The 17,490-nt window shown below is 48.8% G+C and overlaps 1 protein-coding gene across 1 annotated transcript in view; it reads right to left on the reverse strand.

Moving 5' to 3' along the window:
• Window positions 1-17,490, reverse strand: part of LOC142312792 (protein spire homolog 1-like) — a 65,294-nt gene that overhangs the window by 20,306 nt on the left and 27,498 nt on the right. The window contains 3 exon segments of the mRNA XM_075351781.1: window positions 4,607-4,674; window positions 4,774-4,896; window positions 15,822-15,964. Of these exon segments, the coding sequence (XP_075207896.1) occupies window positions 4,607-4,674; window positions 4,774-4,896; window positions 15,822-15,964 (334 nt within the window).

A 17,490-nucleotide genomic window follows, 5' to 3' on the forward strand; every position in this document is an offset into this window, starting at 1 on the left:
TTGATGCAAATTGTGACGCCCCTGACTATCAGAGTGTCACAGGGGACTGCACTCCTTTCTCTTATGGTGCAGAACTCATCCTCCATGGTTCTAGGATCCTAACTACTGGTATTGCTTCCATCAGCACTCAAATCCTAACCACACCTCATACCACACCCTGTCAGGCAGACCAGTGGGTGGTCTAGCTGGAAAAGGGCCACCCGCCTAGGGGGGTCAGGCAGATTGGTGGGAGGGACAGTCAAGTAGTAGCCCTCAAAGAGTGAGGAGCTGAGGGAGTTGTAGCTCCCTGGGTGACTTTGGTTGGGTCACAGGGACCGGAGGAGTTAGAGACCCAGTCGCAGGGTATTGGAGAAGGGTGCCCAGACTTAGTTTTGGAGAACGGTTGGCACCGGAAATTCCAGTAACCGGGCCAGTACAGAGCACGGCGGGGTACAGGACCCTAGATCAGAGAGTAGCTTCACACAACCTGGTAATTCACCTGTGGAAGATAGTCTCTTTATGAACTTTCCCCAAGAGCTCAGAGATCAAAGGCACCAACACAACGAGGGGGATAGGGCTTTCCAGCTTATGCGGCCACTGAAATCCCAAGTGTCAGCCATCGAGATCACGGCTCCCCTATTTCAATATAGGGAGCGGGACCCTGACTGCTTCAGGCCGAGAGGTCATCTATCTACATGTGCATGGAGGCAGGCTCCGGACCACTAAGCAATACCAGCGGGGACGGATTCCCGGACGAGCTCCCCAGAGTGGCAGCGGCACTCAGACACTGTTTAATTCTGTGTCAGTCTGCTCAATGGTTGCACCAACATCCACACAGTCTGAGTGAGTACACTGCTCTCCCTGCGTCCTGCCAGCCCGCACAACGCTACCCGCCACCTATATCTCTAGAGTCCCGGGGTATCCCCTACCCGTGGAGGGATCACCATCTGGCTGCCCCACTCCATCTCTCCCGTGTACTCCCATCAGCAATACTCCCCTTACCGCGAACCATGCGTGGCGTCCCAAACAATCACTTACCCCCTGTAAATACTTCCCCTTTCTTTTTGAGTGGCCGCGAGCCCCCGGGTCCGGAGACCCTTGAGCCACGGCAACCCCAGAACCGAGCAGTTCGACTGCTGCAGAGGCGGCACACAAATCATATTGTGAGAGGATGAAAGTATATTAGTAACAGTTATCCACTGAACTGCAGCAAAATGTTTATTTACTGTTCATTGTATGCATTGTTGTTGACCAGTGACAAGAGGCCGCTGTTTTGCATCTGCATTCAACTATTTGGTTACTATAGCAACATCAACAGACTTCTCCAGTGGACTTCGAGAGCTGAGAAGGAGGTGTATGTGAGCTGCAGGGAAAGCGAGAGGTATGCGTAATGGAAAGGAGCCGCCACAGAAACATTTAAGTGAATTGGGAGAAGACTCGTGTTAGAGTTTAGCGAGGAGGTCCGTAACACGTGTGAGCAGCATCCTGTGCCGGAGATCACCATTCTGCAGTGGCTGACTATACTGGTCACCGTGAGATGATCTCCAAGTCTCTTATTATTGCAGCTGGACACCACAGTACACGGGTACGGTAGTCTGGGCCCAGGACTGCGTGCACGCTGCACATGTTTTGGTACCAAAACACCTATCTGTTCTGGTTAGGCCGACTAGAGAAGGCGACAAATAGCCATTACGAGTGGTGCAGGACAGGGGTGTCTGCCTTAGGCCTTGTATTTATATTTTCTGTTTTTTTTTTTTTTTAAAGTAAAGCAATCTTTTATCAAATTCAACTGCCTAGAGTCGCTTTCCTGGTGCCTGTTGTTGCTGGATACTGGAGAGCCCACCCTGTACACGACTTACAATATGACCTTACCTGCATACTAACTGTGTGGGGTTTTATATACAATTTGGATGATAGTGTTTGACAACAAAGAGAAAAGCTGTATTACAGCTCAATGTCCAGTGCTTTTCTTGCGGCGGTACACGCCGGTACGGCATACCGGAAAATCTGAAGAGCACCTCTGGCTCTTTCCACATGGCTAATTTGTAAACTATACAATTCTCTGTTGGCTATTGTCTGAGCGTGGCTGTCATGCTGACAGCCGCACTCATAGAAAGTGCAGCGCGCGGCTCCCACTGCTCAATTGTCCTTGTATCCGTCAGACACTAGGACAATTAAAGCGGTGATCTCTGACGCTGACTTCCGGGTCAGCGCTACAGCCATCATGTGATCAGGTCAGCTGATCACTGCTGACCCGGAAGCCAGTGCGAAGGCGGCAGAGAAACGCTGATAAGTGCTCCACTGTGGAGCTGAAGAAGACACGGAGGAGGAACATTATGGGGTGAGAGGGGAGTATTTATGAAACAGTATGGGGGGGGGGGGGGGGGGGAAGAGGGTTGGGAAGGGAACTGTGGACACACTATGGGGGGGGGACAGAGGGTGGGGAGGGGGCAATATCTATATACACAGTATGGGTGGGGGAGGGAACTTTGGACAGAGTATGGTGAGAAAAGAGGATGGGGAGGGGGAAGTATCTTTGGACACAGTATGGAGAGAGGATGAGGGGTGATGCATGGCGACAAAGGATATGGAGCGAACTGGAAAGAAATTTTGTGGACACAGAGTTAAGAGTGACATGGTATGAGGAGCAAGTGGGCAGAATGGGGAGTGAGGTGGAAAAGTGTATGGACACAGGAGGTAGTGAGGAGACATATGAGAAGAATGTGAGGGGCACAGAAAAAAGACTGGGTAGTGGAGGGGAGGCAGAATGGAAGGACAGTGTGAGGTTATAGGAAGGAGGGAGAGTGTGATGAAGGCACAGTATAAAGACTGGGCAGTATAAGGGGACACAGCGTAAAGGACACCAAACAGTAGGCTCAGTTTGGAAAGCGGGAATATGGAGGGCATGTACCATAAGAGGGACAGTGTGGGTCTTATTTTGTGCAGAGAAAACTGTGAGGGGCCATTATTTATGGTGCAGGTGGCCGGAAATGCTTATTTCTGGATCTGCTCCTTCCTCTGATGGTGTCCGTGGCCGGGTACTGCACATCCGCCTCATTGGTTTTTAATAGGAGACGTCTGCCACTATCAGAAGACGGAGCAGATCCAGAACTGAGCACTTCCGGCTACCTGCCACCACAGACACTTAGAGTACGGAATTGGCGGGATTGCCTGGTGCCAAACCCCGACCAGGCAGACATTGGTGACCTATCCTAAGGAAAGGTCATTAATGTTAAAGTAGTGGACAATCTCTATTAAAGTCTTGTGCCGTCTGACAAGTTAAGGGTTACTATGTTTTTTTTATAGTAGGAGCATTAAAGGGGTTGATGAGTCTGCAGTCACTCCTTGTGTTACTCTGACTGCAGCCTTCTGAATTCTCAGTGTGCACACTGCACGCTGTCAGGATTCTCTGGTGCCGGTGGTGAGAGTGGGAGGTTATGAAGCTGCAAGTATGCGATGTACATAGATGTGGTCACGTGCTGAACAGACATGCTCAATGAAAGTGAATTGACTGAGCCTGAACACATCAAATCAGAATGGGGCCAGAAGTGTACAAATCTCATACTTGTGCTCACATGATCGTTCACTCTCTCCACTAGCACATATCCCCCCGCTCCTCGCCTCAGCGATGCGTACCGGCAAATATTTTTTTTTACAATAAAAGCACTGAATGTCCTGATGAAATGGAAGCAAGGCTGACAGACATGACTGTTGAGGGGAAATTTTAACTCACACTTACGGTAGTTATTTGACAAAAAAAAAAACAAAAAACATTACTTACTGATTGGATGTGTGAGGTAATAGATTGTCAAAACAGCCAGTTACCCTGGATATTTATCAGGTGGCCAATAGCAACCAGTCACAGCTCTGCTTCTATTTTGCTACAGATCGATCATTAATAGGAGCTCTGATTGGTTGCTATAGGCAATGAAGGACAGCCTTAGCATAAGACAGCATATGTGTCAGTTAATGTGGGAGAGTCTTAGTTACTATCCTGGGCAACGCCAGGTACTACAGATAGTAGTTAATAAAGCCCAAAAGTGGTGACAGATTCCGGTTAAGTGAGAATCCCAACTGAATAAACATCTCCAGTAAAATACTAAGAAGCCACCCCATTCTCAGTTTTCATTAAATTCTTCATGACTATGGCACACCGAATGGGGGCCTTTAAAGAGTTGTTCATTACTCAAATAACACATTTTCAATTACTATATTCCTCCATATAACAAAGATGTCCTGTATTCACCACTGGAGCCGTCCCTATGATTTCAAACACAGAGTCTCCTGGGGCTCGTGTGACTTTATTCAATGTGAGCGCTACAGCCAGTCAGTGGCCACTTCATTCACTTCCTTTGGACATTATAGACATCTGGAGGAGTCGATGACGGCAAAAGCTCTTAGTTCTTGGGTGTTACTTTTAAAAGTCAGTGAAGAGGTCCAGTAGCGGTCACTGAGTCACACAAGTCGTGCAGCCAACATCATTCGATTAACAGGAGACCCAGTATCCATGCCACAGGAACAATGCTGGCACTGAATAGTATAGTCTAATTTTATACAGAGGAATATAGTAATTAAGGATGGGGTTGTAAAAGTTGGGGCACAAACCTTTATGACAAATTATCAGTACCTGTCGCAGAAATTGCATGACAACACCAATGAGAAAAATAAACACTTCTGGTAGCAGCTGGAGCATGTCTAGAAAAGAAGTTTTAAAAAAAAAAAAAAATTAGTTTATAGTCAGGAATTGTATGTATTTTATATTTAAATCAGTCTAATCAGTCTTACAGCAGTTACCTTCTTTCCAGAAAAGTGTTTACTAGGTTCAAAAACCAGCATCTCTGTTTTCACCATTGTTCTTCTTAAAGGGATCAACTCAGAGATCGTTGGAGGTAAGCAAAACTTTGGAGTGCGCAGTCTCTGGAATACAAACCAAAGGTTTATCAATCAGGTCAGCAATCATTAACTTTGATAAGATTTAGTAATTGAAACAAAACTTCCCAATGTGAAATTGTTCCTTTTCTGCCCCAGATAACCCCTTATTGTCAGAGGTGATGTACCGTCCCGGTGTTGGTCGGGTTGCTCGGATCCGGGATCGTAGTGGCTCGGCTTGGCGGACACTTGGATCCGTTCGTGACGCCACCTGTGGGTTGCGGTAATGGGAGTACCGCCGCTGCTGTATGGAGTACTGGGGCAGATGGAGTTAAGCAGCCTGATGTTAGTCCCTCCACAGGTAGAGACGGGCCTGGGCTCAGGGATGTTGGTAGTTGTTTGGGAGAGCAGGGTGCAGGGGGAGCAGGGTACTCACTGTGGGTAGGCGTGCTGCAGGATGAGGATTACAAAGTAGACACGCACACTGCAAGTAAACCAAGTCCTCTGTGTGCCACAGTCACTACGGGGGAGCCCGTCCAGGTGTCTACTCCTGCCGGTGTCACTTGATAGTCCGGAGCCCACCTCCATGCACAATTTAGTTGTCAGTCTGTGGCCCCTTGGCTTGAAGCTGTTAGGGCCCCGCTCACTTTGGTAAGGTGTAGCTGTGCTTTTGGGAGCTGGCACTTGGGACTTTAGTGGGCTGCTTTTGGCTGGAAAGCCCTATCCCCCGCATTGTGCTGATGCCCCCAATCTGAGCTCTGTGGAAAGGTCCCTGAAGGTCTCCTTTCTCAGCAGGTCAATTGTCAGGACGTTGAATCGGCTCCTGACCTAGGGTCCTGTACCCAGTCGTGTTCGGTACCAGTCAGTTTTTGGGCTTGCTGGTGCCAACAGTCCTCCTAGACTATGTCCGTCGCACCCCTTCCAATATCACTGCCAGCGGTCCCCGACTCCTCTGGTCCTGGACCACAGTCTACGACCCAATCATGGTCTAGCTCCCCGGGAGCTAACACTCCCCAGCTCCTCTCTCCTCGAGGCCTCTCACTCAACTCCTGTCCTCTACTCAACTGTCTCACTTCCCTCCCATCAGTCTGCCTGACCCCTAAGTGGGTGGCCCTTTTCCAGCTAGACCAACCAACTGGTGTGTCTGACAGGTCATGATGTGAGGTGTTGATTGGGATTTGTGGTGCTGTTGGTAGTGACACCAGTTTCTTAAGAACCTGGAACCATGGGGGAGGTAGGCCTTGCACCCTGGGTAAGGATGCAGTACTCTGTGGCACCCTGATGTACTCAAGGGCCCTACAGTGCCAGCTGCAAGACATGCTGCGATTGGGAAAGTCCTGGATAGAGGGAAGACCTCTTGGACAAGTTGGCAAAAAAAAACAAAAAACCTCAGAAAGTAAAGTTTGTGTGATGCCAAATCGATCTAGGTTTGAAAATATTAAAATGCTAGGACCATCTTGATATGGATCACTTTGACCTGGTAGAATGGCTTACCATTTTATTTATTCTCTTCTTTTTCATGAATATAACCAAGTACACCATTTTATTTAGATGCACTATTACTATTTACTTATTTTAGGGTGTTTGCTCATTGCCTTTTTCTTGGTGTTGTAGCCTGCACCACCACTGGCTGTTTATCCCCCCCCCCAGAAAATTACTTGCATTTCCCATTGACTTGCATTATACTCTATTTGTAATGAATACACGAATATTACAAAATTATTCATTACAAGTATAGCGAATACAAATTACGGTATTCGCTCATCTCTATACTCAGCATATAGCAAGGGCTAAGTGTGAACCAATTCAAAATGTTCTGTACCCCAAACTGTCAATAGCACTTAACCCAAATAAAAAAAAAAAAAAGGCAAGCCCCTACTCAGGTCCATTTGTCAATGGAAATATTGGGAGCCTTCACAAAGTGATTTGAAAAAACACTGGCTCTCGCTCAAAAAGAAATCCAGCAAAATCTGCACTCCCAAATTCAAATGCTGGGGGCACCATATTATGTTTAAACCACATCTAAATGTGGTTTAGGCATGTTATGGTGTGAGAAGAGCCCACTTAAAAAGGGGAACCTGTCACCAGACTTGGCGACTATAAGCTACAGCCACCACTACTGAACTCTTATACGAGGGGCTGCTGATAAGTTGACTATGCAGAAAGAAACGAGATAGGATGAACCTTAATTTATTCCACATACTCTCCACTGATATCACACTTCTTACGTCTTACATCAGTATTCCAAGTACTGTAAGCCTAGCAAAATGAAGGATTTTGGTTGCACCTCAAACCAGGAATCTGTAGCAGCCATGGCATCACAAATGGAGTGACATTTGGTACACTTGAGGTGTTTATTCAGGTTTGGAAAGAGATTATAGTCGGAGGGAACTAGATCTGGTGAATAAGGTGGTCAACCAGCTGGAAGCCCAGCTCTACCAGTTTTGCCATGGTCACTTGTGCAGTTTGAGAGGAGGAGTTGTCTTGCAGGAACAAGATTCCTTTGGACAGTTTGCTGCGCCTTTTGGCTTTCAGAGCGGCCTTCAATTGGTCCAAAAGTTCAATTTAATACCTTGCATTGATGGTGGAACTCTTTTGAAGGTAGTCCACTAGTAGCACGCCCTCCTTATCCCAGAAGACAGACGCCATCACCTTAGTGGCTGATTTTTGCACCCTGAAATTCTTTGGAGGCACAGTGGTTCTCCTCATCCAGTCTTTTGACTGCTTCTTGTTTTCAGGGTCATACAAATAAATCCTGGTCTCATCCATAGTGACCAATCTATCCAGGAAGTTCTTATCAGTCCAGAAACGCTGACAAATTGACCGGGAAGTTTTCACTCACATGCTTCTTTGATCTGTTGTCAAACATTTGGGGACCCACTTTGCAGATAACTTCATCATGTTCAAATGTTCATGGATCATGACACAAACATGTTCAGGGGAAATCCCCATTATGTCTTCTATTGCGTCAGCTGGAATTCGTCAATTCTCCAGTAGGAGGTTGTGCACAGCATTGATAATCTCCGGAACAACCACCACTCTGTCGTCCAGGACGTTCCTCATCATTTGAGCTTAAGTAGTCCGTTTTTTTAAGTTTGCCAACCCACTTCTTTACTGTGGAATATGAAGGGCATTGATGCCAAATGTCTGCGACATATCACCAATGAATATCCTTTGCGGACTTTCCTTGCAGAAACAAGAATTTTATTATTCCTCTGCTCTCAGTTGCTGTGAATATTGCACTAAATGCCACCATTTTGTTTTCACGCGTGCGTAGAAAGCAAACAAAATTTCGAAAACAGACAAGGTTTTCACATGATGCAACATTCATTGCCATAGGAAAAAAAAAAAAAAAAAAAAAACACAAAGCCAAAGACTTAGCAGCCCCTTATATACAACATTCTAACATGCTGTATATAAGAGCCCAGGCTGCTGTGTAGAACGTATACATTTTTTTTTTAAAAAATCACTTTATAAAATACTCACCTAAAAAAGGGGCAGTGCGGGGCAGACTGGTCGGATGGGTGTCCCCATTCTCCAGTACGTCCTCTTTCGGCCATCTTTGTCGTCCTTCTGAAGCCTGGGTGCGCGACGCGTCCTACGTCATCCACACTAGCTGGCATTGAGGCCCTGCGCAGGCGCACTTTGATCAAAGTAATGTAGTCATGTAAGCCTTTAAGAGTCACTTCAAATGTGATGTGGTCCTTAAACACACTGCTGATAATCTCAACTTTTTGAACTCCCCACCCCACAAAAAAAAAAAAAAAAAAAAATATTATATTTTATTAGTGATGAGCGAGTATGCTTGTTACTACTCGGTACTCGCACGAGTATCACTGTACTCTGGCTACTCGGCGGGGACCGAGTAATCTCGCGATACTCGTGCTGTACTCGTGGTCTTCATCCCTGCATGTTGGCGCTCTTTTGAGAGCCAGCCCTCATGCAGGGATTGGCTGGCAGACCACTGCAATGCCACAGCCCTGTTAGTTGTGGAATTGCAGTGATTGGCCGGCCCGCACAACGTGACCGAGCCTTTATACCGGCGGGCGCGCTGTGCTCTGCTCACAGCCATCCAGACAGTCAGTGCAGGGAGAGGGTTGCTGCTTCAGGGAAAGGTTTGCGGCCCTTTATAGTTATTTCCGTAGCAGGGCTGCAAACAGTGTGACCAGAAGTCCTTCTCAGGACTATTGTAGTTCTATACAGGCAGGCAGGGTAAAGCCAGGTCGGAGTACAGTAGCAGAGTCCTTCTCAGGACTATTGTTGCTATATACAGGCAGGGTATAGCCAGGTCGGAATACAGGCTAGTGACCAGAAGAGTCCTTGTCAGGACTATTGTAGCAGTATACAGGCAGGCAGGGTATATAGCCATTCCTAGTGGTGACCGTATACCAGCCTTCATCATATCTGGGGCTGGTGTACACAGTCTAAAACAGTCCAGATAGTGTCAGACTTCTCAGTAATTGTCGCTCCTAAAAACCTGTTAGGTTCTTAGTGCGTCCGTGCTTGCATTTAAAAACCGCACGTGTGTGCCTGTCGGTGGCAGCGTACAGGTGCACGATTTGCACAAACTTGGATATAACGCACAAGTCTAGTGAATACACGTCAGCACGGCATTGCAAAATGCGCAAGGGCGTTGGCAAGGAACAAGGAAGTGGACGTGATGGTGGTGCAGGCAGAGGCCGAGGTCGTGGGCAAGCTCTAATTTCGCCACAACAAAGGGCCACATCTAGTCGCTCGCACGTCCTGTCCCAAATTCTTGGGGACCGCAGCAGTACACCGCTCTTGAACCAAGACCAGTGTCAACAGGTTGTTAGTTGGATAGCGGATAATGCTTCCAGTCAGATTGGCACCACCACAAACACTCTGTCTTCCACACGGTCAAGTGTCAGTAGCCGTGATACTGCACCGCACATTTCAGAACCTGATCCTCCTTCCTACCACAAGGCTGAGTACACGTCCTCGGACATTACTGATCCCACACTTGGACACTCGGAAGAGCTGTTCACGTTTCCATTCGCACATTCTGGCCTCTCGCCAGCTCCTGTTGAAGTGGGTCATGAGGAGATCGTATGTACAGATGCCCAAATATTTGAGCAGCCACGTTCTCACGAAGTTGGCAACGTGTCTCAACAAGGGGTGGACGATGATGAGACACAATTGTCAGGAAGTCAGGAGGAGGAGCAGGGTGCGGAAGAGGAAGACGACGTGGTGGATGATCCAGTAACTGACCCAACCTGGCAGGAGGATATGCAGAGCGAGGACAGCAGTGCACAGGGGGAGGGAGGCATAGCATCCCAACAGGCAGTAAGAAGCAGGGTGGTGGCTCCAGGCAGAAGTCAGGCAACCGTTCCCTGGAACAACAACACGACACAAGGTGCCTGTACAAATGTTAGGTCTTCCCGAGTCTGGCAGTTTTTTAAGTTGGCTCCAGATGATTCTAAAAAGGCCATTTGCAACACCTGCCGTGCCAGCATCAGCAGGGGTACCAAAACTAGCAGCCTGACCACCACCAGCATGATCAGGCACATGTCAGCCAAGCACCCGACTTTGTGGGAAGTACAACAGAGTCGAGGAGCAGTGCTTGCTGATGTCACTGCTACGTCTTCGCTGGTTGTGCATGCGAGCCAATCCCCTGTCCATGCTGCCTGCGAACAAGCCTCCTCCGGTCCTGCACCTGCAGTTGCCTATGCAGAAATAACACCATCATCAAGCACGTCCTTGTCCCAGCGCAGCGTTCAGTTATCCATTCAGCAAACCTTTGAACGCAGGCGCAAATACACTGCCAACGCCCCACATGCCAAAGTTCTAAATGCTAACATTTCGCGACTGCTTGCGCTGGAAATGTTGCCTTTTAGGCTGGTGGAGACAGAAGCATTCCGCGACCTGATGGCGGCAGCTGTCCCACGTTACTCTGTCCCCAGCCGCCACTATTTCTCCCGGTGTGCCGTCCCCGCGTTGCATAACCACGTGTCACAAAACATCACACGTGCCCTGAACAACGCTGTTTCACCCAAAGTCCACCTAACCACAGACACGTGGACAAGTGCTTGTGGGCAAGGCCGCTACATCTCGTTGACGGCACACTGGGTTAATATTGTGGAAGCTGGGACCCAGTCTGAGCGAGGGACGGAACACGTCCTTCCCACACCAAGGTTTGCAGGCCCTACCTCAGTCAGGGTTTCACCCACACTCTACAGCTCCGGAATGTCATGCTCTTCAGCCTCCTCCTCCTCCTGCACATCCTCATCCATTTTACCCTCCACACCAGTCCCAAGCTGGAAGCACTGCAGCACTGCCTCGGCGAAGCGGCAACAGGCTGTGCTGAAGCTAATCTGCATAGGTGACAAACCCCACAATGCAGAAGAGGTGTGGACAGCTCTGAAACAGCAGGCAGATCACTGGCTCACACCTCTGAACCTAAAGCCAGGAAAGGTCGTGTGTGACAATGGCCGGAACCTGGTGGTGGCTTTGAGGCGAGGCCAGCTGACACATGTTCCATGCGTGGCCCATGTGCTCAACCTCGTGGTTCAGCGGTTTCTAAAGTCATACCCAGAGCTGTCTGATCTGCTGGTAAAAGTTCGCCGCCTGTCTGCACATTTTCGAAAGTCACCTACTGCTTCAGCCGGCTTTCAGCGCCGTTTGCATCTTCCGGCTCACAGACTGGTGTGTGATGTCCCCACGCGTTGGAATTCAACTCTGCACATGTTGGTCAGGATATGTGAGCAGAAGAGGGCAGTTGTTGAGTACCTGCATCACCTAAGCCGTCGGGAAATGGGTCAAACTCCACACATAACACCTGAGGAGTGGAGATGGATGTCCGACCTATGTACCATCCTCCAAAACTTTGAGGACTCCACCAAGATGGTGAGTGGTGATGACGCCATTATTAGCGTCACCATACCGCTACTCTGCCTTCTAAAACGGTCTCTGCTCAAAAACAAACATGATGCATTGCAGGCGGAGCGCGATGAGTTGCAGCAAGAAACAGTAGTGGGTGTGGGTGATAACACACAGCCCAGCCTCGTCTCATCACAACGTGCAGTGGAGGACTATGACGAGGAGGAGGATGAAGACATGGAGCAACTCTCCGGCCAAATTGAGTATATGACATGCACACCAGTCATACCCTCGGTTCAGCGTGGCTGGCCAGAGGACAGGGTAGATGAGGAGGAGGAGGAGGAGGAGGAGGAGGAGGAGGAGGAGGAGGAGGAGGAGGAGGAGGACAGCATGTTCAGTCATCGTGTTGGTCAGGATACTGAAGTGATGGCTGTTAAGAGTCTGGCGCACATGGCTGACTTTATGGTAAGCTGCCTGTCTCGTGACCCTCGCGTTAAGAACATCTTGGTCGACAATCATTACTGGTTGGTAACACTGTTAGACCCACGCTACAAGGAGAACTTTATGTCTCTTATTCCCGAGGCGAAGAGGTCAACCAAAATGCAGCAGTTCCGGAAGGCCATAGTCACGGAAGTAGGCAAAGCATTCCCCTCACAAAAACGCTAGCGGCATAGGTCAGGAATCAGTGGACAACCAAGGCGTACAGCCGAGAGAGGCACAAGTCCAATCCGCCAGAGGTAGGGGAACAGTCTTTAAGATGTGGGACAGTTTTCTCAGCCCCTCACGTACCACAGCCCCTGAGGTGCGGGGTAGTGCCACAAGAAATCCTAAGTTTGCCCAGATGCTCAAGGAGTACCTTGCAGATCGAACAACTGTACTCCGACATTCCTCTGTGCCTTACAATTATTGGGTATCCAAGGTGGACACGTGGCATGAATTGGCTCTCTACGCCTTGGAAGTCCTGGCCTGCCCTGCCGCTAGCGTTTTGTCAGAGCGTGTTTTTAGTGCCGCAGGTGGAATCATTACAGATAAACGCACCCGCCTGTCAACTGAAAATGCTGACAGGCTGACTCTGATCAAGATGAACAAGGGTTGGATTGGGCCAGACTTCAGCACACCACCAGCAAATGAGAGCGGAATTTAAAGTTTGTAACGGGAATTTGCCATGTACCTCCACTCACCCATGGGTACACACTTCTGGACTTTGGATAATCGCTGGACTGCTCCTCCTTCTCCTCATGCGCCATCATGATGACCGTTACAATAGTTAGGCCTTTGTTTCAGGTATACCCCCAGTGGTAAATTTTTTCGCCCATTCTTTGCAGAATGGACATTACAACGACAGGAGACCCGCTCCTTTGCAATGGGAACAATGTTTTGAGGCCCTCATGCACGTCTCTATCCAGGGACAACGTGGAGCCTCCCAATTTTTGGCTGCCCTCCCAAAGGGCTATACTACAATAGACCCACTTCCTTACAATAGGCACTTCAGGTTTACAGGCCCTCATGCACGTCTCTATCCAGGGACAACGTGGAGCCTCCCAATTTTTGGCTGCCCTGCCAAAGGGCTATACTACAATAGACCCACTTCCTTACAATAGGCACTTCAGGTTTACAGGCCCTCATGCACGTCTGTATGCAGGGGCATTGGTGAACCTCACAATTTTGGACTGCCCTGGCAAAGGAAAATACTACAAAGACTCACTTCCTCAAAATGGGCACATTAGACTCAGAGGCCTTTATGGACGTCTCTTCTCAGGGACATCGGAGTGCCACACAATGTTTTACGTAAAATCTTTCATGTATTAATCTCAAAAAGTAACATACATTAGCTCTATCTCACTATTGGGTATGTGCCCTTAACATTTCCGCCATGAAAATTCATTTTGGTGTCATTTTTGAAGGTTTTCTGGTGAGTCCGTAAAAATGGCGTAAAACGCGGACAAAATTGTTCACAGCTGTGACTTTTGAGTGATAAATGCTTCAAGGGGTCTTCCCCATGCTGTTGCCATGTCATTTGAGCACTCTTCTGAGACTTTTGTGCCATTTTTAGGGTTTCTACATGCTGCCGGGGGTCATTTCACAAAAATACTCGGGTCTCCCATAGGATAACATTGGGCTCGGTGCTCGGGCCGAGTACACGAGTATCTTGGGATGCTCGGCCCGAGCCTCAAGCACCCGAGCTTTTTAGTACTCGCTCATCACTATATTTTATATATTAGAGCCTATACTTTATGGAGGTCTATTTGAAAGCTGTGTGTTCGGGACCATTATACTGTATGCAGGGCTGTGTGGGGGATCTTAGTGTGTTGGGTCAGCATACTTTGCTGTTGTAGTTAAGAGGGTCATACTGTGCATGTAGAAGAATTCACTGTGGTGGTATATGTGACGCCCTGGACTAGTCAGGTCGTCCCAGGTAGTCACACCCCCTCCCGATTAGGTGACATCAGTCAAACTAAAAACCTTGTCACCACCCTCCAGGTTTCATGTCCACACCAGGGGGGCGGAGCCAGGCAGTTGGCTCCACCCACCAAGGAGTTCACAGGCCTGGAGGCGGGAAAACACAGACACAAGTTCAAGTGGAGAGTGCAGAGTAGTTTTGACAGAGGAGGAGAGAGGTTGAGTCCAGGCCTGCCATAGACTACTCCGGTGGCTGGGTCGGAGCCCAGTCACCTTTGGCAAGGAGGCAGACGGTGGTGGCCATCTGCAGGAGCTGGGATTACAGCCGGTGGAACTGTAGGGACCGGGGTCGGGCGGTGGCCCGCCGGTACCGAATCGGGGAACAGTTTGGAAACCGGAGCACCAGGACGGGTACTCTGACCCAGACGAAGCCCCGAACCGACAGGGCCGAGTCAAATCAACTGATTGCGGACCAGACTTTTGGACCTATCCCACACAAGACCCGATAGAAAACAACAGCCCAACCATACAGGGTAAAGCCACCGCCAAGGCAGAGAGACCCAAAGGGCCAGCGTCTGCGGGCAAACTGGCTCCTACGGCATATACAAGTCGGGGAGCAGACTACCGGTGTCTAGGCATAGGAGTCAAACATTTACACACAGGAGGTGCAGGAGAAAGGCGGAAACCACCAACCTATACCGGGAGAAGCTGCAGTGGCTGCGGGCCCCGTTCATCACTCCGTTTGGTTTACCAGAGACTCCAGTGTATTGTGTCAGAGTGAGTACACCAGTGCCTTCGGGCCGCACTGCACCAGAGTCCAGCACGCATCACCTGCTCCCCCACCTCAGCACCTCCCTCGGGCCCCCGGGACCATCGCTCCCCTACCCACGGAGGGGTCAACACAAAGCTGCGCAAGACCGTACCCGGGAGACCTAGATTCCGGCAGCGGTGGTGTTCATCCATTCACCACAACCCGTGGGTGGCATCACGAACTTACAATCCAAACCAAACAGCCGCAGCCCCGGCCGTGGAACTCCTCACCTAAGTCCCCACGTGTAACACCAACTCCCTTGCAGAGCAACGTGACCCCCGGGTCCGTGAGAGGCTCGAGCCACCACCCGCAGTACGAGCACTGATCCGAGCGGCTCGGCGGTCGCAGCCGAGCCCACGGGGCGGTACACATCCACAGCGCTTCTGGAGCAGTTTTGTTGTCAACATATTTTATGGGTATAGAGAAAGGGCAATCTAGAGGCTTTAATAAAGAGGGAAATTACTTTGTAAGAGCTGCAACGTTGAGATATGTGCTTATATGACAGACAAATGTGTTTGCGGGTTTTTTTTGTTTCTTGTGGGGTGGGGTGGGGGAAGGGTGTCGCAATTACATCATCTTCTATGGGGCCCCCATGATTATTTTGTATGCCCTTGAGTAATCACCAGTATGAACATACTCTTACATGTTGCATGTATACAAGCTTTTAGTCAAGTTAATTGTTTTTTTTCAGTCAACAGTTATGTCTAGGCAACTCCCAGCAAGAGTGGAGGTCTCGTGGACAAATTGACAAACTAAGAAGTTTCTTGTGGGGTGCCGAATACAGCCTGGGCATCCAATCATTTAGTTGTAAAGTGTAAATCACAGAGGGGCAAGGCAGAGTGGAGGAGCAAGGCTTTTAAAGAATTAAAGAAGGCATGGCTGTAGCTCTTAAAAGATTTTTAAACTTTGTTCTTTGAACACCCACCTGCCTACAGCTAAGGCCTTGGAAGGAGCCTTCATAAGAGTTGGACCTTTTGTGGGAATTCATCTTCTGCTTCTCACATTTCGAAGTGCTGTTCATTCTCAAGTCCACCTGGGAGGACGTCAGTAGAGGGAAAAAGGACAGATCTAGGATATAAGGCCTGAGAATCAGTTCAAAAGGAAGAGTCATCAATCCAGACAGGTCTGTTCCAATAAATAAGTACTCCATGAAATACCAACTCATGATCTTTTTGTGTGTGTTTTACCATGGTCCTAATATTTCTCCTAGAAATGTATGGACAATTGGGTGCTTCCATTGACTTTGGCTGTGTATGGACACACCCCTTTGACATCACTGATGGGAAGTTGAGTGTACTGGAGAAAACACCAGGTGATAACACCCAGTTATCAATTCATTTACATACTAATATTTTAAGTGTAACAGGAATAGCACAAAAAAATTAAAAATGAAAAAAAATGAAAACGCTTCAAGACTTCAAGAGCTGCTGTAGAAGGTTTGATCCCATTAGAGAAAAATTATGCCAGATATCTCTGACCAGTGGGGAGGGGGGGGGGGGTCTCACTTGACATTTCCACTCTGCAAGGCAAGGCAGCCATATTTATACTAAGACTGAATGGAAAGACTAAATTACTTACCGATAACGGGATTTTCCGGAGTCCACGATAGTGCCCACAGAGAGGGATCCGCCCCATCAGGACAGGAGACCTATATAAAAAAAAAGGTTCCCCTCCCTCCTCAGTTGGCTTTCAGAGTATTGGAGAGGAACTGCACCGCATTAGTAGGACATGAGAAGAAGAAATTAAGACATTAGAAGAAACCACATCCAAGGAGTGATAATAAATAAGGTTAGGGGTGTGCGGGTGCTGTCGTGGACCCCAGAAAATAACATTACAGGTAAGTAATTTAGTCTTTTCCCACCGCCACGACAGCACCCACAGAGATTTTCAGAGACACCACCACCTAGGGAGGGACAGAGAATTAGAAGCAAGGCACTCTCAAATAGTGCCTTGTTTCTAATTCTCTGGATATATGGTGTGGAAACCTACAAGTGCACCTCAACATCTCCTACACTGTGGCTGTGCCTAAGGCCCCTTTCACATGTCAGTGATTCTGGTACGTTTGTGCTTTTTTTTTTTTTTTTAAACGTACCAGAATCACTGACATACGCAGACCCATTATAATGAATGGGTCTGCTCACACGTCAGTGATTTTTCACTGCACGTGTCTCCGTGCGGCGTACCCGCGTGTGCGTGATTGCCGCACGGACACATGTCCATTTTTTTCTGGCATCACTGATGTCCCACGGACCACGCAGTGGTGAGGTCCGTGAAACACGTGCCAGAAAAAAAACGTGCATTTAAAATAAACATTTTAACTTACCCGGCTTCAGCCGCGCTCTCTGCAGCCCGTGCAGCCTGCTGCTTCTAAGCCGGCTGATTACTGTCGCGCATCTTAATGATGCACGACACAGCCGACCCGGAAGCAACTGCTGCGGGGGTCACCGCCGGCCGGATGCTGCACCGCGGGAGCGATCAGCACCATGGAGAGCGGGAGCCGGCACAGGTGAGTTGATTTCTAAGTCCAATCACGGGCCACGGAGAACGGAGCCCGGATTGCACTTAGACAACCCACGTGTGCCGTGATTCACGGC

Source organism: Anomaloglossus baeobatrachus, chromosome 5, assembly GCF_048569485.1.
Source record: "Anomaloglossus baeobatrachus isolate aAnoBae1 chromosome 5, aAnoBae1.hap1, whole genome shotgun sequence".
Lineage (NCBI taxonomy): Eukaryota > Metazoa > Chordata > Amphibia > Anura > Aromobatidae > Anomaloglossus > Anomaloglossus baeobatrachus.